Source organism: Pelophylax lessonae, assembly GCF_965119305.1.
Source record: "Pelophylax lessonae genome assembly, chromosome: 7".
Taxonomy (NCBI): domain Eukaryota; kingdom Metazoa; phylum Chordata; class Amphibia; order Anura; family Ranidae; genus Pelophylax; species Pelophylax lessonae.
The window spans coordinates 276,789,850-276,817,253 of record NC_138774.1 but is presented as its reverse complement, the minus strand read 5'-3'; the positions used below and the strand labels follow the sequence as shown (position 1 = coordinate 276,817,253).

Below are 27,404 nucleotides of genomic sequence, written 5' to 3'. Positions count from 1 at the left end.
TTGCTGCTCCTAGCCCCTCCCTCCTGTTGAGTGCCTCCACAGCAAGCAGCTTGCTATAGGGACACCAGGGCTGAGCTGCAGCTCTGTGTATCCATTCACAGAGCTGCAGTTCGGCCCCACCCCCTCTCTCCTGATTGGCTGACTTTGATTGACAGCCGCAGGAGCCAATGGCGCCGTTGCTGTGCCTCAGCCAATCAGTAAGGAGAGTCCCGGACGGTCGAGGGACTCGTGGACATTGCAGGACAGAAATGGGGCTCAGTTAAGTATTAGGGAGGCTGAGGGGGGCTGCTACATACAGAAGGCTTTTTATCCTAATGGATAGAATGCTTTAAGATTAAAAAAAAAAAAAAAAAAAAAAAAAAAACCTTCTGACTTTACTACTCCATTAGGTATAAAAAATAAAGGAAAATAAAGTTGGGGACAGGCAGGATTTTTATTGCAAAACAGACATGCTGAGGTTAATTTACTAAAACTGAAGAGTGCAAAATCAGGTGCAGCTGTGCACGATAGCCAATCAAGCTTCCAATTTTAGCTGGTTCAGTTAAGCTTTGGAAATAAAACCTGGAAGCTTATTGATTTCTATGCAGAGCTGCAGCAGATTTTGCACTGTAGAATTTTAGTAAATAAACCTCACTACTTCTACCTGCCAGTCTGTCACTGTGCACTAAGCAGGACATGCATAGTGCAGTGCACAATTTTAGCAATGCTGAGCTGACAAACTCCTGTGCATGGCTATAGCCAGAGATCGGTACCTGGAAGCCACTCAGCAAAAGATGACAGCAACTGATGGAGAGGTCCGGGACAGCGCAGTGCCGGAGAGGGGATTATAGTTCCATTTTAATGCTTCAAAAAGGAAGATCACACAAATAAAAATAAGATCTTTTCCTGTCAGAACAGCCCAGAAATTGGGCAATGTAGAGCTACATAAAGGAACACCTCTATGACTAAGACCTGGAGGGTGGGGTGAAACAGGTCAGAGGACATGGCGAGTGGAGTGGTGCAAGGCGGAGGAGGCCAGCTTATACATGTTAACCACATAGACTGGATAGGGTTGAGCGGCGATTTTTTTTTCAGGTATGCTATACACTACTGGATAGGGGTTGACCGATATGTTTTTTTCAGGGCCGATACCAATTTTTCAGCCGCATGCCAGGCGGTTAGCGGATATCAGGTCCCAATATTCTGTACATCACTGTCACCTGCCACCAGATGCAGCGTGTCACTTGCCACTGTCACCTACCACTCAGATGCAGCGTGTCACTTGCCACTGTCACCTACCACTCAGATGCAGCGTGTCACTTGCCACGGTCTCCTGTTCCCAAGATGCAGTGTGTCACTTGCCACTGTCACCTGCAACCCAGATGCAGCGTCTACCTTGCATTCTTTGCAACACTTGGGATGTTTGTTCATTAAACAAGAATTTTGATGGAATTTGGAGTGCGGCCATTTCTTTTATATCCATTGTATGCGGAGGCGAGCCGAGGCGGGCACACGTAACATCAGGCTTCACCTGGAGCAGCGAGTTTAATTGTTTCCATACCCAGATGCAGTGTGTCACTTGCCACTGTCGCCTGCCAACCAGATGCAGCGTGCCACTTGCCACTGTCACCCAGATGCAGCCTGCCACTGTCTCCTGCCACCCAGATGCAGCGTGCCACTTGCCACTGTCACCTGCCACCCAGATGCAGCGTGCCACTTGCAACTGTCTCTTGCCACCCAGATGCCGCGTGCCACTTGCCACTGTCTCCTGTCCCCCAGGTGCAGCGTGCCACTTGCCACTGTCTCCTGTCCCCCAGATGCAGCGTGCCACTTGCCACTGTCTCCTGCCCCCAGATGCAGCGTGTCACTTGCCCCTGTCACCTGTGTAAAACTTTCACACATGTGATATCGCCATACTCAGGAGTAGCAGAATGTATATTGGGGTGTCATTTTTGCTATGTACATGCTATGTGTTAGAAATATCTTATTAATGGACAACTTTGTGTAACAAAAAAAAAAAACATTTACCAGCTCACTGGCGTTACTTTTGATTTCTTTTGCTAGGGAGATTCCTGCATTGCTGTGAGATTGTTCCTCGGGATGATCCGACTTTCCAGTCTTTAGCTTTTCTTCCGGCTTTGTATCTTTGCTATTTGTGTCCGGCGGATTGTCTACACAAAACACACAGAATACAAGTTAGATATCAAAAGTTGTGCAGTGAACCCAAAGCAACACCCACTGCCCCAATAAAGACACTGATCTGATGCTTCTTGTGAATCTAGCCAACACCAACATTCAGCCAATCAGATTTTTCTGTCATGTTTAATATGAAGCAATGATATATCAACCACTTGAAGACCAGGCCTTTTTCTGACATTTGTTGTTTACAAAAAAAAGGATTTCTTTTTGCCAGAAAAAATTACATATATACATACATACAGTGGGTACGGAAAGTATTCAGACCCCCTTAAATTTTTCACTCTTTGTTATATTGCAGCCATTTGCTAAAATCATTTAAGTTCATTCTTCTTCCTCATGAATGTACACATAGCACCCCATACTGACAGAAAAACACAGAATTGTTGACATTGTTGCAGATTTATTAAAAAAGAAAAACTGAAATATCACATGGTCCTACGTATTCAGACCCTTTGCTGTGACACTCATATATTTAACTCAGGTGCTTTCCATTTCTTCTGATCATCCTTGAGATGGTTCTACACCTTCATTTGAGTCCAGCTGTGTTTGATTATACTGATTGGACTTGATTAGGAAAGCCACACACCTGTCTATATAAGACCTTCCAGATCACAATGCATGTCAGAGCAAATGAGAATCATGAGGTCAAAGGAACTGCCTGAAGAGCTCAGAGACAGAATTGTGGCAAGGCACAGATCTGGCCAAGGTTACAAAAAGATTTCTGCTGCACTTAAGGTTCCTAAGAGCACAGTGGCCTCCATAATCCTCAAATGGAAGACGTTTGGGACGACCAGAACCCTTCCTAGAGCTGGCCGTCCGGCCAAACTGAGCTATCGGGGGAGAAGAGCCTTGGTGAGAAAGGTAAAGAAGAACCCAAAGATCACTGTGGCTGAGCTCCAGAGATGCAGTCAGGAGATGGGAGAAAGTTGTAGAAAGTCAACCAGCACTGCAGCCCTCCACCAGTCGGGGCTTTATGGCAGAGTGGCCCGACGGAAGCCTCTCCTCAGTGTAAGACACATGAAAGCCCGCATGGAGTTTGCTAAAAAAACACCTGAAGGACTCCAAGATGGTGAGAAATAAGATTCTCTGGTCTGATGAGACCAAAATAGAACTTTTTGGCCTTAATTCTATGCGGTATGTGTGGAGAAAACCAGGCACTGCTCATCACCTGTCCAACACAGTCCCAACAGTGAAGCATGGTGGTGGCAGCATCATGCTGTGGGGGTGTTTTTCAGCTGCAGGAACAGGACGACTGGTTGCAATCGAGGGAAAGATGAATGCGGCCAAGTACAGGGATATCCTGGACAAAAACCTTCTCCAGAGTGCTCTGGACCTCAGACTGGGCCGAAGATTTACCTTCCAACAAGACCATGACCCTAAGCACACAGCTAAAATAACGAAGGAGTGGCTTCACAACAACTCCGTGACTGTTCTTGAATGGCCCAGCCAGAGCCCTGACTTAAACCCAATTGAGCATCTCTGGAGAGACCTAAAAATGGCTGTCCACCAACGCTTACCATCCAACCTGACAGAACTGGAGAGGATCTGCAAGGAGGAATGGCAGAGGATCCCCAAATCCAGGTGTGAAAGACTTGTTGCATCTTTCCCAAAAAGACTCCTGGCTGTATTAGATCAAAAGGGGGCTTCTACTAAATACTGAGCAAAGGGTCTGAATACTTGTGATATTTCAGTTTTTCTTTTTTAATAAATCTGCAACAATGTCAACAATTCTGTGTTTTTCTGTCAGTATGGGGTGCTATGTGTACATTCATGAGGAAGAAGAATGAACTTAAATGATTTTAGCAAATGGCTGCAATATAACAAAGAGTGAAAAATTTAAGGGGGTCTGAATACTTTCCGTACCCACTGTATAATATATATATATATATATATATATATATATATACACACACACACACACACACATAAATACATACATACACACATATATATATATATATATATATATATATATATATATATATATATATATATATATATATCCTGTTACCCCGTAAGTAAGACATCCCCGAAAATAAGACCTACTTACAGTTTTGCCTCTCGCTGAAATATAAGGCATCCCCCCGATAATAAGGCCTCCCCCGAACATAAGGTCTCCCCGATAATAAGGCCCCCCGAAGCTACCGTAACATTGGACTCTGGACCGAAGCGGCGGGCGCCGCAGCGCAGCCGGAGCAGACAGGAAGTGCAAGGTCTCTTTTAATAAGAGAGCCCACGCCGCCGCCAGGACAAGCTGCCGCCTGCTGCTCGCTCTGCCCTAATGGAGTCTGGCTGACTCACACTTAGACAGTGAGTCGCGCGGGGCAGGAGTCGGGCACATTGTGTGGAAACACAGGGGTGACTGAGGTAGGGGGGAAATGTCTGATAAAGGGGTGGGGGGGATGTGTTCACTGGCACAGGGGTGGGAGAAGTGGGATCACTTAAAATGACACAGAAGGATCAGAGGGGGCAATCAAAATAACACAGGAGGATCAGAAGGGGTTACTAAAATGGTAATCCCCCCCCCCCTCTGATTCTCCTGTGCCATTTTGATTCCCCCCGTGTCATTTTAAGTGATCCCCCCCCCCCCCACCCTGATACCCCACCCTGATACCCCACTACTGCCGTACTGTATAAAGGTAATAAATTTCCTTTTTTTTTTTGTTCAACAATAAATGTGTACCATATTCTTCTTCATGGAGTACACTGTAGGGATGGTATTGGTCAGGTGATGAGCGGTGCCTGGTTTCCTCCAGACATGACGCTTGCCATTCAGGCCAAAGAGTTCAATCTTTATTTCATCAGACCAGAGAATTTTGGTTCTCATGGTCTGAGAGTCCTTCAGGTGCCTTTTGGCAAACTCCAGGTGGGCTGTCATGTGCCTTTTACTGAGGAGTGGCTTCCGTCTGGCCACTCTACCATACAGGCCTGATTGGTGAAGTGCTGCAGAGATGGTTGTTCTTCTGGAAGGTTCTCCTCTCTCCACAGAGAAATGCTGGAGCTCTGTCAGAGTGACCATCGGGTTCTTGGTCACCTCCCTGATTAAGGCCTTATTCCCTGTATCGCTCAGTTTGGCCGGACAGCCGGCTCTAGTAAGAGTTCGGGTGGTCCCACACGTCTTACATTTACGGATGATGGAGGCCACTGTGCTCATTGGGACCTTCAATGCTGCAGAAATTTTTCTGTACCCTTCCCAAGATCTATGCCTCCATACAATCTTGTATCTACAGACAATTCCTTTGGACTTCGACCGCATTCACACTGAAGCGGCACGCCTTCGGGGGCGACTTCACAAGTCCCGTGCACTGCGACTTCGGCGCGACTTGCACGGACTTCATATAATGAATGTCTATGCAAGTCGCTCCAGGTCGCCCCGAAGTAGTACAGGACCCTTTTTCTAAGTCGGAGCGACTTGTGTCGCTCCTATTAGAATGGGTCCTGTAGCACTGCATGGACCACGACGGACCGCGACTTGTCAGGCTGACAAGTCGCCTGACAAGTCGCGGTAGTGTGAATGGAGCCTTCATGTCTTGGTTTGAGCTCTGACATGCACCAATAACCGTAGGACCTTATATAGACAGGTGTGTGTGCCTTTCCAAATAATTTCCAATCAACTGAATTTACCACAGGTGGACTCCAATAAAGTTGTAGAAACATCTCAAGGATGACCAGTGGAAATAGGATGAGCTTAAGTTTGAGCGTCATGGCAACCGCTGTGAACATTTATGTACATGCAATTTTTTAAAAATCATTTGCGAAGATTTAAAACAAACACTTTTCATGTTGTCATTATGGGGCATTGTTTGTAGAATTTTGAGGAAAATAATGAAGCGATATTAATACTTTCTAGATGCACTGTAGGTTATTCAAAATTGTATAGTGTAGGACACGGGGTTGATATTCCTAGAACATCCCCAAGCACCGACTAGGCCACAATACTGTGCCAACAGACACAACAATAACAAGGGTCAACAGACCCAGCTTCAAAGTGCCACTGCAAGAACCTTGTAGGTGAAAGCTGCATTCACAAAACACTAAATGTTCAACTAGTAAAACTTTGAAAAGGAATGAACAGAAGACAAGGCGGCACCAATACAAAACCCAACAACTGAGACTTGACATCTGAATGGCAAGGAAGCTCCCACCAATCTAGAGGAGTGAGCAAGTAACAGTGCAAGAGGAGCCTTCTCTTTCAGAGTGTAAGCTCTTCAGATGAGCTGTCTTATCCATCTAGCGATGTTAGATTTTGAAGGAGGACATCACTGCGAAATCTTGGAGGTAGGATGAATAGGCAGTCCATCTTCCTGACAGAAGCTGTAGCTTTTGGCCCCTTTCACACGGGTGATCCGATCCGCCTGTCAGTTTTTCAGGCGGACCGGATTGTATGTTCCATGCATCCTTATGGGGCAGCGGGTGTCAGCGGAGAGATCTCGGCTGACACCCGCTATCCGATTCCCCACTGACACCCGCTATCCGATTCCGATCCTGTCCGTGAATTCCAGATGGATGGAAACCCTATTTTCCATCCGCCTGGAGGATCGGATGGGATCAGATGAGAACGGACAGGCGGTCCATTCTCATCCGATCTCCCCATAGAGGACAGCGGGGATCTGACAGCTCCGTCTCTGCACACAGAGCGGAGACGGAGCGGTCATCGGCTTGCTCAGCGGGTCGGTCCACTGCAGAGCAGAATGGGCTCCGTCGGGCGCACCGCCCGTGTGAAAGAGCCCTTAAAGTAAATGTAAACCCTCACCTTGTAAAACAGCTCATTCAGTTAAAAATAGAAATGAAAGGCAAAACGTGTGTGTGTGTGTGTCTATTTATAGATAGATACAGTGGGTACGGAAAGTATTCAGACCCCCTTAAATTTTTCACTCTTTGTTATATTGCAGCCATTTGCTAAAATCATTTAGGTTCATTCTTCTTCCTCATGAATGTACACATAGCACCCCATACTGACAGAAAAACACAGAATTGTTGACATTGTTGCAGATTTATTAAAAAAGAAAAACTGAAATATCACATGGTCCTAAGTATTCAGACCCTTTGCTCAGTATTTAGTAGAAGCCCCCTTTTGATCTAATACAGCCAGGAGTCTTTTTGGGAAAGATGCAACAAGTCTTTCACACCTGGATTTGGGGATCCTCTGCCATTCCTCCTTGCAGATCCTCTCCAGTTCTGTCAGGTTGGATGGTAAACGTTGGTGGACAGCCATTTTTAGGTCTCTCCAGAGATGCTCAATTGGGTTTAAGTCAGGGCTCTGGCTGGGCCATTCAAGAACAGTCACGGAGTTGTTGTGAAACCACTCCGTTATTTTAGCTGTGTGCTTAGGGTCATTGTCTTGTTGGAAGGTAAATCTTCGGCCCAGTCTGAGGTCCAGAGCACTCTGGAGAAGGTTTTTGTCCAGGATATCCCTGTACTTGGCCGCATTCATCTTTCCCTCGATTGCAACCAGTCGTCCTGTCCCTGCAGCTGAAAAACACCCCCACAGCATGATGCTGCCACCACCATGCTTCACTGTTGGGACTGTATTGGACAGGTGATGAGAAGTGCCTGGTTTTCTCCACACATACCGCTTAGAATTAAGGCCAAAAAGTTCTATTTTGGTCTCATCAGACCAGAGAATCTTATTTCTCACCATCTTGGAGTCCTTCAGGTGTTTTTTAGCAAACTCCATGCGGGCTTTCATGTGTCTTACACTGAGGAGAGGCTTCCGTCGGGCCACTCTGCCATAAAGCCCCGACTGGTGGAGGACTGCAGTGATGGTTGACTTTCTACAACTTTCTCCCATCTCCTGACTGCATCTCTGGAGCTCAGCCACAGTGATCTTTGGGTTCTTCTTTACCTCTCTCACCATGGCTCTTCTCCCCCGATAGCTCAGTTTGGCCGGACGGCCAGCTCTAGGAAGGGTTCTGGTCGTCCCAAACGTCTTCCATTTGAGGATTATGGAGGCCACTGTGCTCTTAGGAACCTTAAGTGCAGCAGAAATCTTTTTGTAACCTTGGCCAGATCTGTGCCTTGCCACAATTCTGTCTCTGAGCTCTTCAGGCAGTTCCTTTGACCTCATGATTCTCATTTGCTCTGACATGCATTGTGATCTGGAAGGTCTTATATAGACAGGTGTGTGGCTTTCCTAATCAAGTCCAATCAGTATAATCAAACACAGCTGGACTCAAATGAAGGTGTAGAACCATCTCAAGGATGATCAGAAGAAATGGAAAGCACCTGAGTTAAATATATGAGTGTCACAGCAAAGGGTCTGAATACTTAGGACCATGTGATATTTCAGTTTTTCTTTTTTAATAAATCTGCAACAATGTCAACAATTCTGTGTTTTTCTGTCAGTATGGGGTGCTATGTGTACATTCATGAGGAAGAAGAATGAACTTAAATGATTTTAGCAAATGGCTGCAATATAACAAAGAGTGAAAAATGTAAGGGGGTCTGAATACTTTCCGTACCCACTGTATCTATATCTCACTATCTATTTATAGATATATATATATTTTTTTTAATTTATATTTATATTCTCTATCTATATTGTATATGGAAAAATATTATAAATACTGCCCCCCCCCCTTTTTTTTTTGTAACTGAAGACATAACCTCTGTTCTCAGCCGCATAAGGAGCTCAAAGAGATGGGGGAAGAGAAACAGCGGCAGTGGAACTTCCCAGTGACTGGCTGTGCGGGGGGGGGGGGGGGGGGGTGTCAGCACAAGATCACTGGGAGGAAAGCAGGCTGAGTTCCCAGCACAGCCAGAACACTGACCATGCTGTGCTCCCATACCCAACGTGGTCAGTTTTAATGTGGTCAGTTTTGTGCTCTCATGTCTAGTGTGGTCTGTTTTTAATAGGAAAGCAAAGGGACTGGCAGTAACACCCGTGATTTCATACAAAGGAAGCATTATAAAGAGAACACAATACATTTTCCATACAAGTACACAGGATACAGCAGGCACATATCAGGAATATGAAATACTGGGGTCACTAATTCTTTAAGATAGACTCTGATGGCCCTGACCATGTCCAGGCAGTGAAAAGCAATTTCCTTTGGGTGCTTAAGAGTGGGGCACAAAGAGGGAAGGACTATGTCTTCTATAAGTGGACGATTGATACCACTTTAGGAAAAATGAGGGTCTTGGGCACAAAACTATTTTTTTTTTTTTAAAGGTGTCCACGGGTAATGCACTAGGTGTTTGCGCCTCCTTTTTTAATTCATGTGCAACACTACTTTGTCCTTGTGAAGAATGAGGAGACACTCTTCTTGTGAAGGAACTAAAAAAAACACAGCTGACAGGTGATCGCTACTTTGTAAAAGAAATCATCCAAGGGGATTTCCCTGATTGCTGCAAAAGGCTGGTTTCCGCAGGGCAGAGAGAAACAGAATTAACCACTTGCCGACAGGTCACGTTGACTGTACTGCGGCAAAGTGGCTCGATATCGTCAAGCGGACTCCTCCCCTTGTGGGCGGCGCACGCGTGCTGCCGGAGGCTCGCTCCCACTGTATTCAGTCACAGCGGGAGTGGGGCCAGGGGAAGAGAGGCGGTGATCACCGCCGCTCTTCCCCGATCGTCGGGTAAAAAAAAGTGAGGAAATCCGCCAGCTTGTGTAAACAAAGCGGGCGGATCTCCTAAGTGACAGGGAGTGACAGATTGCAGGATTCAGCATAGCTGAACCTGCGATCTCTGCCTGTGTCACTCAGTCCCCTCCCCCCACACACGTTAGTAAGCACTAGGGATGTAACGATATCAAAATCTCACGGTACGATACAATTTCGATATTGACCTCACGGTACGATATTTATTGCGATATTGTGGAAAAGCTCATGGTATTGTTAAATAGCTCATGATAGTGTTTGTGATGATAATAGCAAAAAAATACCGACATTTATTCTGCTTTTGCCAGTCAACAGGCAATTTATTGTTGTATTTATGGATCCATGACAACATAAAACACTGATTTGTTCCGCGGGACTGTGTTTACTCCTCTTGCTTTTTGACGGACACCTGTCCTTTTAATATTGTAACCCAACCACGACGATATCGAGACGACCACGACGATACGATATCGCGATATCTTCGATAACGTTACATCCCTAGTAAGCACCAGGCATACATTAACCACTTTACCACCGGAGGATTTTGCTGTCTTACGTCTGGGCCACTTTTTGCGATTCGGCGCTGTGCGACTTTACCTGACAACTGCGTGGTCGTGCGACGCGGTACCCAAACGAAATTGACGTCCTTTTTTTCCCACAAACAGAGCTTTCTTTTGGTGGTATTTGATCACCTGTGCGATTTTTACTTTTTGCGCTATAAACAAAAAAAAGAGCGTTTATTTTGAAAAAATAACAATATTTTTCAAATTTTTTTATATGAAATTCCCCCCCAAAAAAATGTAAAAATCAATTTTTAAAATTTTTGGCCAATTTGTTTTCTGCTACATATGTTTGGTAAAAAAAAAAAAAATCGCAATAAGCGTATTTTGATTGGTTTGCGCAAAAGTTATTGCGTTTACTAACTACGGGAAAGATTTATGTAATTTTTGATGTTTTTTTTTAACGCGTAATGGCGGTGATCTGCGATTTTTTTTGCGGGACTGCGACATTGCGGCGGACAGATCAGACCCTTGACTGACATTTTGACACTTTTGGGGGTACCAGTGACATTACTGCAGTAATCAGTGCTATATATATATATGCACTGTTACTGTAAAAATTACACTGGCAGGGAAGGGGTTAACTTTATTGGAGAGGGAGGGGTTAATGTATGCCTGGTGCTTACTGACGTGTGGGGGGGGAGGTGACTGAGTGACAGAAGGACAGATCGCATGTCCAGCTATGCTGGACACTCCGATCTGTCAGTCCCTGTCACTATGGAGTTTACACAAGCGGGCGCATCTCCTCACTCGATTCCCCGACGATCGGGGCAGAGCAGGGGCGATCGCCGCTGCTCCTCCCCTGGCCCGACTCCCGCTGTGACTGAATACAGCGGGAGCGAGCCTCCGGCGGCGCGCGAGCGCCGCCCACAAGGGGCGGAGTCCAGCGACGTAGGTCTACGTCGCTGGACGGGATCGTGCCACATTGCCGCAGTAGCAGCAATGTGAGCAGGGTTTAAGTGGTTAAAGCGGAGTTCCGGGCACAAAAACAATATTTTTTTTTTGTGACCCTCCGCTAGGTAGACCTGACCTGAAAAGGAATTGGATAGTTATTTTTTTTTTTGTTCACTCACCTTTTAATTGAAGATACTCACCTCAGGGTACTTCCTCCCTCGGAGTCGCGGCTCACCCCGTCACTTCCTGTCTCGCTATGATTCCTGGGAGCTGAACGTCATAGCTCCCAGGAATCAATGCGGAATGCGGCGTCATTTCCGGGCGACGCCGCATTCCCCTGCTAAACAGCTTCTGGGCATGCCCAGAAGCTGTGAAGGAATGCGGCGCCGCACCGGAAGTGACGAGAGGGGCCGGTGCAGGCGCATTCTGGGACAAGAAGACGCGGAAGAAGACACAGAAGAGGACCGCGCCGGCTTCAGCTGCCCACAAGAGAGATGGAAACGCTGTGGAAGAAATTTTATAAGTATTTCTTCTAAAAGGTAAGTGCGAACCGGGACAGATCAGAGGCTAGCCATTGTGGAATGTGCTAGCCCTGACTGTCCCGGGGGTATGTTTATTGAAAATTGACTTTTGTGCCCGGAACTCCGCTTTAACCCCTTGATCACCTATAAAAGTTAACCCCTTCCGTGCCAGTGTCATTTTTACAGTAACAGTGCATATGTATAGCACTGATTACTGCAGTAATGTCACTGGTACCCCCAAAAGTGTCAAAAATGTCAGTCAAGGGTCCAATCTGTCCGCCGCAATGTTGCAGTCCCGCAGATCACCGCCATTACACGTTAAAAAAAAAAAAAAAAAATGACATAAATTTCCCGTAGTTAGTAACTGCGATAACTTTTGCGCAAACCAATCAAAATACGCTTATTGCGATTTTTTTTTACCAAAAATATGTAGCAGAAAACAAATTGGCCTAAAATGTTAAAAAAAAAATTGATTTTTACATTTTTTTTTTTGGGGGGGGGGGGGGGGATTTCATATAAAAAAAATTTGAAAAATATTATTTTTTCAGAATTGTCGCTCTTTTTTTGTTTATAGCGCAAAAAGTAAAAAATCGCACAGGTGATCAAATACCACCAAAAGAAATCTCTGTTTGTGGGGAAAAAAAGGACGTCAATTTAATTTGGATACAGCATCGCACGACCACGCAATTGTCCATTAAAGTAACGCAGTGCGGAATCGCAAAATATGGCCTGGTCAGGAATGGGGTAAAATCTTCCAGTCTTAAAGCGGTTAAAAATACGCTCATTGAGAATTTTTTTTGGCAAAGCCATGTAGCTAAATACATTTTGGCCTAAATATATGACAAAAACTGAATATATTGGATATTTTTAACTGTCAAATATTAAAAAAATATTGTTATTTTTTCAAAATAAACGCTCTTTTTTGGTTTATAGCGCAAAAAGTAAAAATCGCACAGGTGATCAAATACCACCAAAAGAAAGCTCTGTTTGTGGGGAAAAAAAGGACGTACATTTCGTTTGGGTACGGCGTCGCACGACCGCGCAATTGTCAGTTAAAGTCACACAGTGCCGAATTGCAAAAAGTGGCCTGGACGCAAGACAGCAAAATCCTCCGGTGGTAAAGTGGTTAAAGTAAAACTTTAGACAAAACTTTTTTTTTTCCATTTTGGATAGAGCAAGGGAGGATTATAACCCCTGTAAGATTTTTTTTTTTTTCAACATCTATGTCCCATTGTGGAAATTTCCCTTCACTTCCTGTCCAATAGACAAATAGGAAGTGGGAGAGAATCTCTACAAATTAAGGGAATTCTTTGGGCACGCCCAGATCACCAGAACTAGTATCCCTATTGACACGTTTCCCTGCTATTAGTTTTCTGGGGACAACCCAAAATGTGGGATTTTCTTTTGCTTTCACTTTCAATGATAATGGTAAACAGGACAAATAGAGGGGGTGAATCTGCCTAAGGGCAAGTTCGTAATGGTGCAATGCGGGAAACCCTGCGAATCCACTGCGGGTTCCCGCATCGCACCCGACTCGCAGACAGTTCACACTGCCCTATGCAAACCGCTGAGACTGTCAATATAAAGTTAATGACACCCCCAGATTAGTTCGCATATCGCAGTGGGAACTGTCAATTCGGACAGGAAACAGATCACACCCATGCAATCCAATTCTGGTGCGGAAAAATGGGTCCTGCACGACTTTGGCCCAAATGCAATGCGAAATTAGCCATACAATCCAAATCATTTGGTGGAGGGGGGGATTATGGTGTGGGGTTGTTTTTCAGGGGTTGGGCTTGGCCCCTTAGTTCCAGTGAAGGGAACTCTTAAGGCGTCAGCATTCCAAGACATTTTGGACAATTTCATGCTCCCAACTTTGTGGGAACAGTTTGGGGGTGGTCCCTTTCTGTTCCAACATGACTGCGCACCAGTGCACAAAGCAAGGTCCATAAAGACATGGATGAGCGAGTTTGGGGTGGAGGAACATGACTGGCCTGCACAGAGTCCTGACCTCAACCCGATAGAACACCTTTGGGATAGATTAGAGCTGAAACTGTGATGACCTTCTTGTCCATCTTTAGTGCCTGACCTCACAAATGTACTTCTGGAAGAATGGTCAAACATTCCCATAGACACTCCTAAACCTTGTGGACGGCATTCTCAGAAGAGTTTAAGCTGTTATAGCTGCAAAGGGTGAGCCAACTCAATATTGAACCCTACGGACTTAAGCCCCATACACACGAGTCGAAATTCGGCCGGGAATTTTCGTCCGGCGACCGATCGGACGATTTTCGGCTTGTTAGTATGGTGCTTCTGACAACCGACTCCAACTTTTCGGCCGAAAAAATCCTGGTGTGCAGGCTATAAAATTTTTGTCGACCGTCAAAACACGTCCGATTTTCATCTCATTAGTACAGATTTCGATGGGGAAAAATCTTATGAGCAAGACTGGGCATGCTCAGAGATAAGAGAACACAAAGAAAGCAATCCAACACATGACATCCCTTCTGAAGTAGAATTCTGTCGTGCGGGAAAATTCGTGTGCAGTCTAGAGCAGTGGTCCTCAACCCTGGCCTACAGGGCCCACTAACAGGCCAGATTTGCAAGATAATGGAAATACATCCCAGGTGATATCATTTGCTGCTCAGTGATTGCAGTACTCTAGTCTGCATCTCCCCAAGGTAATACTTAAAATCTGGCCTGTTAGTGGGCCCTGAGGACCGGAGTTGAGGACCACTGGTCTAGAGCACATTCCAACCAACAGACACCACTCTGGACAAAAGACGGACGACCGGTCAGCGGAAATTCGTTGCGTGTGTACGAGGCTTAAGACTGGGATGCCATTAACCACTTGCCGACTGCTCACAGTATATTTACTGCGGCAGTCAGCCCCTCACAGGCAGAGCGACGTAGGTCTACGTCGCTAGCCTGTGAGGGTCTTAGGAGCGAGCACGCGCCGTCCAGAGGCGCGCTCCCGCGCGGTCACGGACCCCCCCCCCCCGTGCGTGTGACCAGCGGACCCGATCGTCCGCCGGTCACTCGCGATCGTCGGTGAGGGAGAAAGGCAGGCGGCTAGTGTAAACAAGCCGCCTGTCATTCTCCCCTGTGTAGAAATAGTGATCATACGGTTCTACTATGTAGAACCGTTGATCACTTTTCCTACACCTCAAGCCACAGCCAATCACAGTAAGAATCACGCCCCTAGGGACACACATAGCCCCTCCCTCTCAAAAAACGTTAACCCCTTCACTGCCAGTGTAAATTTTACAGTAACAGTGCATATTTATAGCACTGATTACTGTAGAAATGTCACTGGTAACCCAAAAAGTGTCAAAAATGTCAGTCAAGGGTCCGATCTGTCCGCCGCAATGTCGCAAAAAAAAAAAAAAAAATCGCAGATCAACGCCATTACTAGTTAAAAAAAAAAAAACAACAAAAATGACAAAGATCTTTCCCTTTGTTAGTAAACGCGATAACATTTGCGCAAACCAATCAAAATACGCTTTTTGCGATTTTATTTACCAAACATATGTAGCATAAAACAAATTGGCCGAAAATGTTAAAACATTTTGATTTTTACATTTTTTGGGGGGGAATTGCATATAAAAAAATGTGAAAAATATTGTTATTTTTGCAAAATTTACGCTCTTTTTTTGTTTATAACGCATGATCAAAAAAAAAAAAAATCGCACAGGTGATCAAATACCACCAAAAGAAAGCTCTGTTTGTGGGGAAAAAAAGGACGCCAAATTCGTTTAGGTACAGTGTCGCACGACCGCGCAATTGTCCGTTAAAGTCACGCAGTGCCGAATCGCAAAATAGGCCCTTGTCAGGAAGGGGGGTAAAATCTTCCGGGGCTTAAGTGGTTAAAGTTCATGTGCGTGGAAAGGCAGGCGTCCCAATACTTTTGGTAATATAGTGTATTTTACATTGACTTTATAAAGTAATTGTAAAGTCAGAAAGGTTTATTTTATCTTAAAGAGGTTGTAAACCTCAGAAAAAAAATAAAAACCTGAAAGATAAAAGGCACAATGAGCTACTATGCATCGCATTATGAAATACTTACCTTAGACCGAAGCCTCCGCAGTGCCGCCCGCTCACCGGAGACGCGGATTTAGAGGATTTATGTATAAAAAAAAAAATGCTGGGCTCTTAGGAAATCCACCATTCTTTTTACAAAGCACAAAACAGTCACGGAAGCACCCTGTATTATAAGTTTATTTAATTTGAAAATGTAGAACTGTAAAAAAAATAAAAATAAAATAATAAAAATTGTAGATTACCCTTCTTGTCCTGGATATAAAATTTACCTGCATCTCTGCGTTCTTTCTTTACAGGGGTTTCCTTGGCAGGGATTTCCTTGGCAGGGGTTTCCTTTGCAGGGATTTCCTTGGCTTTGATTTTTGCAGGCGGGCTTTGTGTTGGGGTGGTTTTCTCTTGCTCGTTGGAAATGTAGAAGACCATGTCTGGCAGTTTGACATCAGTATCGTTTGTGATACAAATTCTATGGAAGGCAATAAATAAGAGTTGACCACACAAGAAAACAGGCAAATACTGCTGCTGTCTGATGGCATTATTCATAGGACTTCAATAAATCCTGCCATCAGGGGAGAAAAATACAATTCTAATCACAGGTCTAGTTTATGTATAAGGCCTAACGCTGGGCAGCAGAGTAAAAATAAAAATAATCTGCCCCCTCAATGCAGAAAGATTTAATGTATGAAGTTAAATGAAGACAAGACTTTTTATTTTAGACAGAGCAGAGAGGAATTATTGCTGTCTGTGCCCCCCCATTACCCTCTTTATTGCTGTCTGTGCCCCCCATTACTCTCTTTATTGCAGTCTGTGCCCCCCCCCCATTACCCTCTTTATTGCTGTCTGTGCCCCCCCATTACCCTCTTTATTGCTGTCTGTGCCCCCCATTACTCTCTTTATTGCAGTCTGTGCCCCCCCCCATTACCCTCTTTATTGCTGTCTGTGCCCCCCCATTACCCTCTTTATTGCAGTCTGTGCCCCCCCATTACCCTCTTTATTGCAGTCTGTGCCCCCCATGATTCACCCTCTTTATTGCTGTCTGTGCCCCCCATTACCCTCTTTATTGCTGTCTGTGCCCCCCCATTACTCTCTTTATTGCTGTCTGTGCCCCCCATTACCCTCTTTATTGCTGTCTGTGTCCCCCATTACCCTCTTTATTGCAGTCTGTGCCCCCCCCCCATTACCCTCTTTATTGCTGTCTGTGCCCCCCCCATTACCCTCTTTATTGCAGTCTGTGCCCCCCCATTACCCTCTTTATTGCAGTCTGTGCCCCCCATGATTCACCCTCTTTATTGCAGTCTGTGCCCCCCATGATTCACCCTCTTTATTGCTGTCTGTGCCCCCCATTACCCTCTTTATTGCTGTCTGTGCCCCCCATGATTCACCCTCTTTATTGCTGTCTGTGCCCCCCATTACCCTCTTTATTGCTGTCTGTGCCCCCCATGATTCACCCTCTTTATTGCTGTCTGTGCCCCCCCATTACCCTCTTTATTGCTGTCTGTGCCCCCCCCCCATTACCCTCTTTATTGCTGTCTGTGCCCCCCATTACCCTCTTCATTGCTGTCTGTGCCCCCCATGATTCACCCTCTTTATTGCTGTCTGTGCCCCCCATTACCCTCTTTATTGCTGTCTGTGCCCCCCATGATTCACCCTCTTTATTGCTGTCTGTGCCCCCCCATTACCCTCTTTATTGCTGTCTGTACCCCCCCCCATTACCCTCTTTATTGCTGTCTGTGCCCCCCCCCCATTACCCTCTTCATTGCTGTCTGTGCCCCCCCATTACCCTCTTCATTGCTGTCTGTGCCCCCCATCACCCTCTTTATTGCTGTCTGTGCCCCCCATTACCCTCTTTATTGCTGTCTGTGCCCCCCATTACCCTCTTTATTGCAGTCTGTGCCCCCCATTACCCTCTTTATTGCAGTCTGTGCCCCCCATTACCCTCTTTATTGCAGTCTGTGCCCCCCATTACCCTCTTTATTGCTGTCTGTGCCCCCCATTAGGGGGGATTCACCGCCTTTATTTGTCCTGTTTTCCATCATCATTGAAAGTAAAAGCAAATACCAAAATTTTGGACTATCCGCAGGAGAGGAAAAGAGGGGAAATCTTCCAATGGGGACCTTTGTGACAAACCTATTTCCCGCACTCACTACGAGGCAGAGTGAAAAGAGAATTCTCCCCAATGAGGAGGAGGCTATAACCTTCCATTAGGGCCGGTTCACACTACTGCGATGGCAGACATTACATGTGATTCGCACCGCATTGCTCAGCAGATCACACGCAATGTCATTGCGATGCGATTTCAGCTACACAAACTGTATGGCTGAAATGTCATCACATTTGCACCAAGATGATAAAGGACCCTTTTTTGGTCCGCACTGGAATTGGATTGCATGGGTGCTCACATCTATGTGATCCGATTCCTGCACCATTTAACAGTTCGCACCGCAATCCCAATCTGGGGGTGTCATTAAAGGGATTGTAAATTCTCTCTTTTTTTAAAAAATATCAAACATGTTATACCTCCCTCCTCTGTGCAGTTGGGTTTGCACAGGGCAGCCTGGATCCTTCTCTTCTCGGGTCCCTCTTTGCTGCTCCTGGCCCCTCTCTGATGTTGAGTGCCCCAACAGCAAGCAGTTTGCTATGGGGGCACCCAAGCCAAACTGCAGCTCCCTGTGTCCATTCAGACACGGAGCTGTGGTTTGGCCCCGCCCCTCTCTCCCCTGATTGGCTAACTGACTTTGACAGCAGCAAGAGCCAATGCCGCTGCTGCTGTGTCTCAGCCAATCAGGAGGGAGAGTCCCGAACGGCTGAGGGATTCATGGACATCGCTGGATAGAGAGGGGGCTCAGGTTTTAGAAGTTACCCTTGGGTAATGGGGTGTGGGGTTATGGGCATATTCATACAAGTTGTGTATCTGTTAGTGGTTATGATTTACTATGTTTCTATGGATGGAATACTTTTTATGCTTTTAAAACTGTATGTTGTATGGTATTTTGACTGAGCTGGAGACTGTAATGCTGGCACAATTGTTCATTCAATAAAAATTTTATTTGAGAAAAAAAAAGTATTAGGGGGGGCTGCTGTGGTCCGGACCATACCCCCCCCGGACCACACCAGCCCGCACACCATACCCCTGCCCCCCCTGGTCGTTGGCTCACTCACCCTGAACATGTGAAGGGCAGGCAGACAGCAGCAGCAGGTTCTCCTCACTCTCCTGCGTCTCTTCCTCCTCCTCGGTCAATGGCATGGCTTCTCCTTTCAGCCAATTGGGAATGAGTCTCAGGACCCACTTCCTGATTAGCCAGGAGGAGGATCCATGTGACAATAGCGAATTTTCATCTGCTATTGTCAACTGGGTGGGGTCAGGGCGCAGTGCTCTGCGCCCCGAGCCCACCCTTTTTTAAAGCCTATTAGAGCCTCTGGCTCTAATCATATGCTTAAAAAAAAAAAAAAAACCCATTGGAATCCATGCGTCCGGCTCCCTGCATGTAGATTAGGGGGCCGGACGCATGGAAAGGGGGGGCGGCGCCCCCAATGGACGGGCCGCCACTGATGCCTTCCCTATGGTTCTCAGTCTTGGTCTGTAGCTATGTTGCTCTCTATACTGCCCATGGCAGATTGCATAAAAACAATGCTGCAATTGCACTGACCCTGGTCACACTATAGCGATAGCAGACATCGCATCTGATTCAGAGCGCACTGCTCTGCAAATCACATGTGATATCTGTGCGATGCAAATTCAGCCACACAGATTGTATGGATGAATTTGCATCGGATTCGGACAGAAGACGCACAGGACCCTTTTTTTGGGTCTGCAGCAGAATCAGATCGCATTCTAGATTGTAAGCTCCAACGAGCAGGACCCTCTAGTTCCTCCTGTTTTGAATTGTATTGTAACTGTATTGTCTTCCCCCACACTGTAAAGCGCTGCGCAAACTGTTGGCGCTATATAAATCATGTATAATAATAATAATAATGGTGGTTCACACCTATGCAATCCGATTCATGACAGTTCGCACTGCGAAGTGCAAACTGATCTGGGGGTGTCGTTACCTTGTATTTTTCACCCCCCGCGATTCACATATGGCAGTGTGAACTGCCTGCGATTTGAATGCTATGTGGGAACCCGCAGTAGATTTGCAGGATTCCCGCATAGCAAATATGTGAACCGGCACTCAAAATTGAGGTGAAGATTTTAGAGAGCACTAGCTACATTTGAACATAATTTAACAAAACAAATATAAAATATATATATATATATATAAAAATATATAAAACCTCACTTTTTGGCTAAGAAATTCAGCTTGAGTAGAGCGACCCCTGGTGGACGTTTCTGTAGAATACAGGTATGCAAATCTTGGTCCTCCAACAAATTAAAAGGAAATAAAAAGGGAATAACGTGAGATATGCAACATCAATTTAATCCGAAAATGTAATCAAACCAGTTGAAAACTCATGTACATATTACGTTATATGATTCCTACAGGCAAGTTTAGACAATGTTATAGGCAATGTTTAGACCTTTACAGTGAAAGTATATCTATATATTTCTAGATTGTAAGCTCTAACGATATAAGGAGGGCCCTCTAATTCCTCCTGTATTGAATTGTATTGTAACTGTATTGTCTTCCCTCATATTGTAGAGCGCTGCGCAAACTGTTGGTGCTATAGAAATCCTGTATAATATAATAATAATAATAATATATTGCAATGAAAGAGGCAGACTGTCAGTGTAATTACTGAGTTATGTTAAGAAGGATTTGCCTTAACTATAGGCAGATCCCTCTTACTAGTTAATGATCAATCGTCTTGTTAAATAAACAGTACACCCTTGACATCTCAAAGTGTTACCAAAGTCTGAGAGCCGGTTCACATAGGCGCGACCCGACTTGCTGGGGCGACCTGTGAAGTCGCGGTGCGCAGCTCGCACCGCGACCTCGGAGAGACATGCACGGACTTCATATCATTGAAGTCAATGCAGGTCGCTCCACTTCGCCCCAAAGTAGCTCAGGACCCTTTTTCTAAGTCGGAGCGACTTGTGTCCTTCCTATTAGAACGGGTCCTGTGCTAATCTATGGCAGGCGACCCGCGGCAACTTGTCAGGCGACCAAGTCGCCCCAGTGTGAACCGGCTCTAATTCTTTTTTTGTTTTAAATTAAAATAACAAACATGTTATTCTCACCCGCTATGTGCAATGGTATTGCACAAAGCAGCCCTGATCCTTTTCTTTTTGGGTCCCCCGCCATCAGTCGTGGCTCCTTCACTTTTGTGTATCCCCAAAGCTAGCCGTTTACTATGGGGGCACACAATGCCTGCTTGCTCCTGAGCTGTGTGCGTCTCTGGAGCCACGCCCCATAGACACACACAATGGAGCCTAACCCTTCCCCCCACTTCCTCCTTACTACATTCGATTAGCTGCAGCCACTGGCTCTGCTGCTGCTCCAGGCCTTGTGTAAAGAGGAAGAGAGAGGAGAATAGATGCAGCCGTGCACAGCACTGAATCTCCGAGGAGAATAGATGCAGCCGTGCACAGCACTGGATCTCCGAGGAGAATAGATGCAGCCAAGCACAGCAGTGGATCTCCAAGGAGAATAGATGCAGCCAAGCACAGCACTGAATCTCCGAGGAGAATAGATGCAGCCGTGCACAGCACTGAATCTCCGAGGAGAATAGATGCAGCCGTGCACAGCACTGAATCTCCGAGGAGAATAGATGCAGCCGTGCACAGCACTGAATCTCCGAGGAGAATAGATGCAGCCGTGCACAGCACTGGATCTCCGAGGAGAATAGATGCAGCCGTGCACAGCAGTGGATCTCCAAGGAGAATAGATGCAGGCGTGCACAGCACTGAATCTCCGAGGAGAATAGATGCAGCCGTGCACAGCACTGAATCTCCGAGGAGAATAGATGCAGCCCTGCACAGCACTGAATCTCCAAGGAGAATAGATGCAGCCGTGCACAGCACTGAATCTCCGAGGAGAATAGATGCAGCCAAGCACAGCACTGAATCTACGAGGAGAATAGATGCAGCCGTGCACAGCACTGAATCTCCGAGGAGAATAGATGCAGGCGTGCACAGCACTGGATCTCCGAGGAGAATAGATGCAGGCGTGCACAGCACTGAATCTCCGAGGAGAATAGATGCTGCCAAGCACAGCACTGAATCTACGAGGAGAATAGATGCAGCCGTGCACAGCACTGAATCTCCAAGGAGAATAGATGCAGCCGTGCACAGCACTGAATCTCCGAGAATAGATGCAGCCGTGCACAGCACTGAATCTCCGAGGAGAATAGATGCAGCCGTGCACAGCACTGAATCTCCGAGGAGAATAGATGCAGCCGTGCACAGCACTGAATCTCCGAGGAGAATAGATGCAGCCGTGCACAGCACTGAATCTCCGAGGAGAATAGATGCAGCCGTGCACAGCACTGAATCTCCGAGGAGAATAGATGCAGCCGTGCACAGCACTGAATTTTTCGAGGAGAATAGATGCAGCCGTGCACAGCACTGAATCTCCGAAGAGAATAGATGCAGCCGTGCACAGCACTGAATCTCCGAGGAGAATAGATGCAGCCGTGCACAGCACTGAATCTCCGAGGAGAATAGATGCAGCCCTGCACAGCACTGAATCTCCGAGGAGAATAGACGCTGCCATGCACAGCACTGAATCTCCGAGGAGAATAGATGCAGCCAAGCACAGCAGTGGATCTCCAAGGAGAATAGATGCAGCCAAGCACAGCACTGAATCTCCGAGGAGAATAGATGCAGCCGTGCACAGCACTGAATCTCCGAGGAGAATAGATGCAGCCGTGCACAGCGCTGAATCTCCGAGGAGAATAGATGCAGCCGTGCACAGCACTGAATCTCCGAGGAGAATAGATGTAGCCCTGCACAGCGCTGGATCTCCGAGGAGAATAGATGCAGGCGTGCACAGCACTGAATCTCCGAGGAGAATAGATGCTGCCAAGCACAGCACTGGATCTCCAGAGAATAGATGCAGCCGTGCACAGCACTGAATCTCCAAGGAGAATAGATGCAGCCGTGCACAGCACTGAATCTCCGAGGAGAATAGATGCAGCCCTGCACAGCACTGAATCTCCAAGGAGAATAGATGCAGCCCTGCACAGCACTGAATCTCCAAGGAGAATAGATGCAGCCGTGCACAGCACTGAATCTCCGAGGAGAATAGATGCAGGCGTGCACAGCACTGGATCTCCGAGGAGAATAGATGCAGGCGTGCACAGCACTGTATCTCCGAGGAGAATAGATGCAGGCGTGCACAGCACTGAATCTCCGAGGAGAATAGATGCTGCCAAGCACAGCACTGAATCTCCGAGGAGAATAGATGCAGCCGTGCACAGCACTGAATCTCCGAGAATAGATGCAGCCGTGCACAGCACTGAATCTCCGAGAATAGATGCAGCCGTGCACAGCACTGAATCTCCAAGGTGAATAGTTGCAGCCGTGCACAGCACTGAATCTCCGAGGAGAATAGATGCAGCCATGCACAGCACTGAATCTCCGAGGAGAATAGATGCAGCCGTGCACAGCACTGGATCTCCGAGGAGAATAGATGCAGCCAAGCACAGCACTGAATCTCCGAGGAGAATAGATGCAGCCGTGCACAGCACTGAATCTCCGAGGAGAATAGATGCAGCCGTGCACAGCACTGAATCTCCGAGGAGAATAGATGCAGCCGTGCACAGCACTGAATCTCCGAGGAGAATAGATGCAGCCGTGCACAGCACTGAATCTCCGAGGAGAATAGATGCAGCCAAGCACAGCAGTGGATCTCCAAGGAGAATAGATGCAGCCGTGCACAGCACTGAATCTCCGAGGAGAATAGATGCAGCCGTGCACAGCGCTGAATCTCCGAGGAGAATAGATGCAGCCGTGCACAGCACTGAATCTCCGAGGAGAATAGATGCAGCCGTGCACAGCACTGAATCTCCGAGGAGAATAGATGCAGCCGTGCACAGCGCTGAATCTCCGAGGAGAATAGATGCAGCCGTGCACAGCGCTGAATCTCCGAGGAGAATAGATGCAGCCGTGCACAGCACCGAATCTCCGAGGAGAATAGATGCAGCCGTGCACAGCACTGAATCTCAGAGGAGAATAGATGCAGCCAAGCACAGCACTGAATCTCCGAGGAGAATAGATGCAGCCGTGCACAGCACTGAATCTCCGAGGAGAATAGATGCAGCCAAGCACAGCAGTGGATCTCCAAGGAGAATAGATGCAGCCGTGCACAGCACTGAATCTCTGAGGAGAATAGATGCAGCCGTGCACAGCACTGAATCTCCGAGGAGAATAGATGCAGCCGTGCACAGCGCTGAATCTCCGAGGAGAATAGATGCAGCCGTGCACAGCACCGAATCTCCGAGGAGAATAGATGCAGCCGTGCACAGCACTGAATCTCAGAGGAGAATAGATGCAGCCAAGCACAGCACTGAATCTCCGAGGAGAATAGATGCAGCCGTGCACAGCACTGAATCTCCGAGGAGAATAGATGCAGCCAAGCACAGCAGTGGATCTCCAAGGAGAATAGATGCAGCCGTGCACAGCACTGAATCTCCGAGGAGAATAGATGAAGCCGTGCACAGCACTGAATCTCCGAGGAGAATAGATGCAGCCGTGCACAGCGCTGAATCTCCGAGGAGAATAGATGCAGCCCTGCACAGCACTGAATATAATATATATATATACACACACACACACCGGAGAAGCCCACCCGATTAGCTCACCTATTTGTTATTTTGGACTACAAAATGATAGCAATTATGCTTTAGAAATCGGAGAGTTAGACTGGTTGGAGTAGTTTAGCAAATGACAACACTTGTTAAACAAAAAAGCTGTGTGTTGTCAGCCCACAAGTGGCTTTAACAGCTTAGGCCCCTTTCACAAGGGCGGACCAATCAGGACCGCCTGTCAGTCTTTCAGGCACATCTGATCGGACATGTCTGTTTACACCAGCCGACAGCCAAGCTAATAAAACATATGGCTGAGGATCCGTGCCTCATCAGTCTAGCGCAGTGATGGGGAACCTTGGCACCCCAGATGTTTTGGAACTACATTTCCTATGATGCTCATGTACTCGGCAGTGTAGTTGAGCATCATGGGAAATGTATTTCCGAAACACCTGGGGTGCCAAGGTTTGCCATCACTGGTCTAGCGGATCAGATGGCAGTTGGGTGTGAATGGACAGACAGCCCGTTTACATCCCACTGCCCCTTGAGATGTGTCTGCGTCCGCTCTGAATAAGCTATCCGCCTGTGTAAGGGGCCTAAGTGCATTTCTGGCAGATCGACAGATTATTTTTTTTGTCCTTACAGAGCCTTTAAATTAAAGCGGACCTTCAGTCATTTTTTTTTTCATTTTCCATCTATTAAATCTTTTGCCCTTGTTGTTTTAACTTTGGATAGTAAAACTTTTTTTCTGCCAGTAAATACCTTATACAGCCCACTTATTCTTTCTTGTCTAGTAATCTGCCCCTAGGCCAATGATGGTGAACCTTGGCACCCCAGATGTTTTGGAACTACATTTCCTATGATGCTCCTGCACTCTGCAGTGTAGTCGAGCATCGTGGGAAATGTAGTTCCAAAACATCTGGGGTGCCAGGGTTTGCCATCACTGCGCCTAGGCTAATAACATCATGCACATCTCTCTCTCACTCTCAGAGTTTGCCAGCAGGGGAGGAGGGATATGTGTGTAGGCGTGTATGTCTGTGTAAATCTAGAAAGTGAACAGTCAGGTAATGACATCATGCACATCTAATGCCAGCGAGGGAGGGATTGGTCATAGGAAAGCAAAGGACAGCTGCAGAGCTGGAGAGGGCTGAGATAGCAGGAGACTGCAGAGATCCATGAGTATTCATCAAGAGAGAAGAAATGTGCAAGCAAGCAGAGGTGTGAGCATGTCTGTCTGTATGTGTCAGCTTATATGTGTACGTGTGTGTGCATATATACACAGCATCTCACAAAAGTGAGTACACCCCTCACATATTTGTCTTCTCATATCTTTTCATGTGACAACACTGAAGAAATGAGTGTACAGCTTGTGTAAATTTGTTGTCCCCTCAAAATAACTCAACACACAGCCATTAATGTCTAAACTGCTGGCAACAAAAGTGAGTACACCCCTACGTGAAAATGTCCAAATTGGGCCCAATTAGCCATTTTCCCTCTCCGGTGTCGTGACTCGTTAGTGTCACAAGTACTCGGGTGTGAATGGGGAGCAGGTGTGTTAAATTTGGTGTTATCACTCTATCATACTGGTCACTGGAAGTTCAACATGGCACCTCATGACAAAGAACTCGGAGGATCTGAAAAAAATAATTGCTGCTCTACATAAAGATGGCCTAGGCTATAAGAAGATTGCCAAGAACCTGAAACTGAGCTGCAGCTTGGTGACCAACATGAAACAGCGGTTTACCAGGACAGGTTCCACTCAGAAAAGGCCTCGCCATGGTCGACCAAAGAAGTTGAGTGCACGTGCCCAGCATCATATCCAGAGGTTGTCTTTGGGAAATAGAAGTATGAGTGCTGCCAACATTGCTGCAGAGGATAAAGGGGGGGGGGGGGGGTCAGCCAGTTAGTGCTCAGACCATACGCCGAACACTGCATCAAATTGGTCTGCATGGCTGTGGTCCCAGAAGGAAGCCTCTTCTAAAGATGATGCACAAGAAAGCCTGCAAACAGTTTGCTGAAGACAAGCAGACTAAGGACATGGATTACTCGAACCATGTCCTGAGGTCTGATGAGACCAATATAAACGTACTTGGTTCAGATGGTGTTAAGTGTAGGTGACGGCAACCAGATGAGGAGTACAAAGACAAGTGTGTCCTGCCTACAGTCAAGCATGGTGGTGGAGTGTCATGGTCTGGGGCTGCATGAGTGCTGCTGGCACTGGGGAGCTAAAGTTCATTGAGGGGACCATGAATGCCAACATGTACTGTGACATACTGAAGCAGAGCAATGATCCCCTCCCTTCAGGGACTGGGCCGCAGGGCAGTATTCCAACATAAAAACGACCCCAAACACACCTCCAAGATGACCACTGCCTTGCTAAAGAAACTGAGGGTAAAGGTGATGGACTGGCCAAGCATGTCTCCAGACCTAAACCCTATTGATCATCTGTGGGGCATCCTCAAATGGAAGGTGGAGGAGCGCAAGGTCTCTAACATCCACCAGCTCTGCGATGTCATCATGGAGGAGTGGAAGAGAACTCCAGTGGCAACTTTTGAAGCTCTGGTGAACTCCATGCCCAAGAGGGTTAAGGCAGTGCTGGAAAATAATGGTGGCCACACAAAATATTGACACTTTGGGCCCCATTTGGACATGTTCCCTTAGGGGTGTACTCACTTTTGCTGGCAGTGGTTTAGACATTAATGGCTGTGTGTTGAGTTATTTGAGGGGACAGCAAATTTACACTGTTATACAAGCTGTACACTCACTACTTTACATTGTAGAAAAGTGTCATTTCTTCAGTGTTGTCACATGAAAAGATATAAAATATTTACAAAAATATGAGGGGTGTACTCACTTTTGTGAGATACTGTATACATATTATATACACACACACATATATACATATACATGTACAGTGTGTGTGTCTGTTT

At 46.5% G+C, this 27,404-nt stretch overlaps 1 protein-coding gene across 1 annotated transcript in view; it reads right to left on the bottom strand.

Moving 5' to 3' along the window:
- Positions 1-27,404, bottom strand: part of GPR107 (G protein-coupled receptor 107) — a 168,366-nt gene that overhangs the window by 119,697 nt on the left and 21,265 nt on the right. Inside the window, exons 4-6 of the mRNA XM_082264241.1 lie at positions 20,070-20,155; positions 16,062-16,255; positions 2,008-2,150 (exon numbers count right to left, since the gene is read on the bottom strand). Coding sequence (XP_082120367.1) covers positions 2,008-2,150; positions 16,062-16,255; positions 20,070-20,155 — 423 coding nt within the window. The remainder of the gene's footprint in view (positions 1-2,007; positions 2,151-16,061; positions 16,256-20,069; positions 20,156-27,404) is intronic.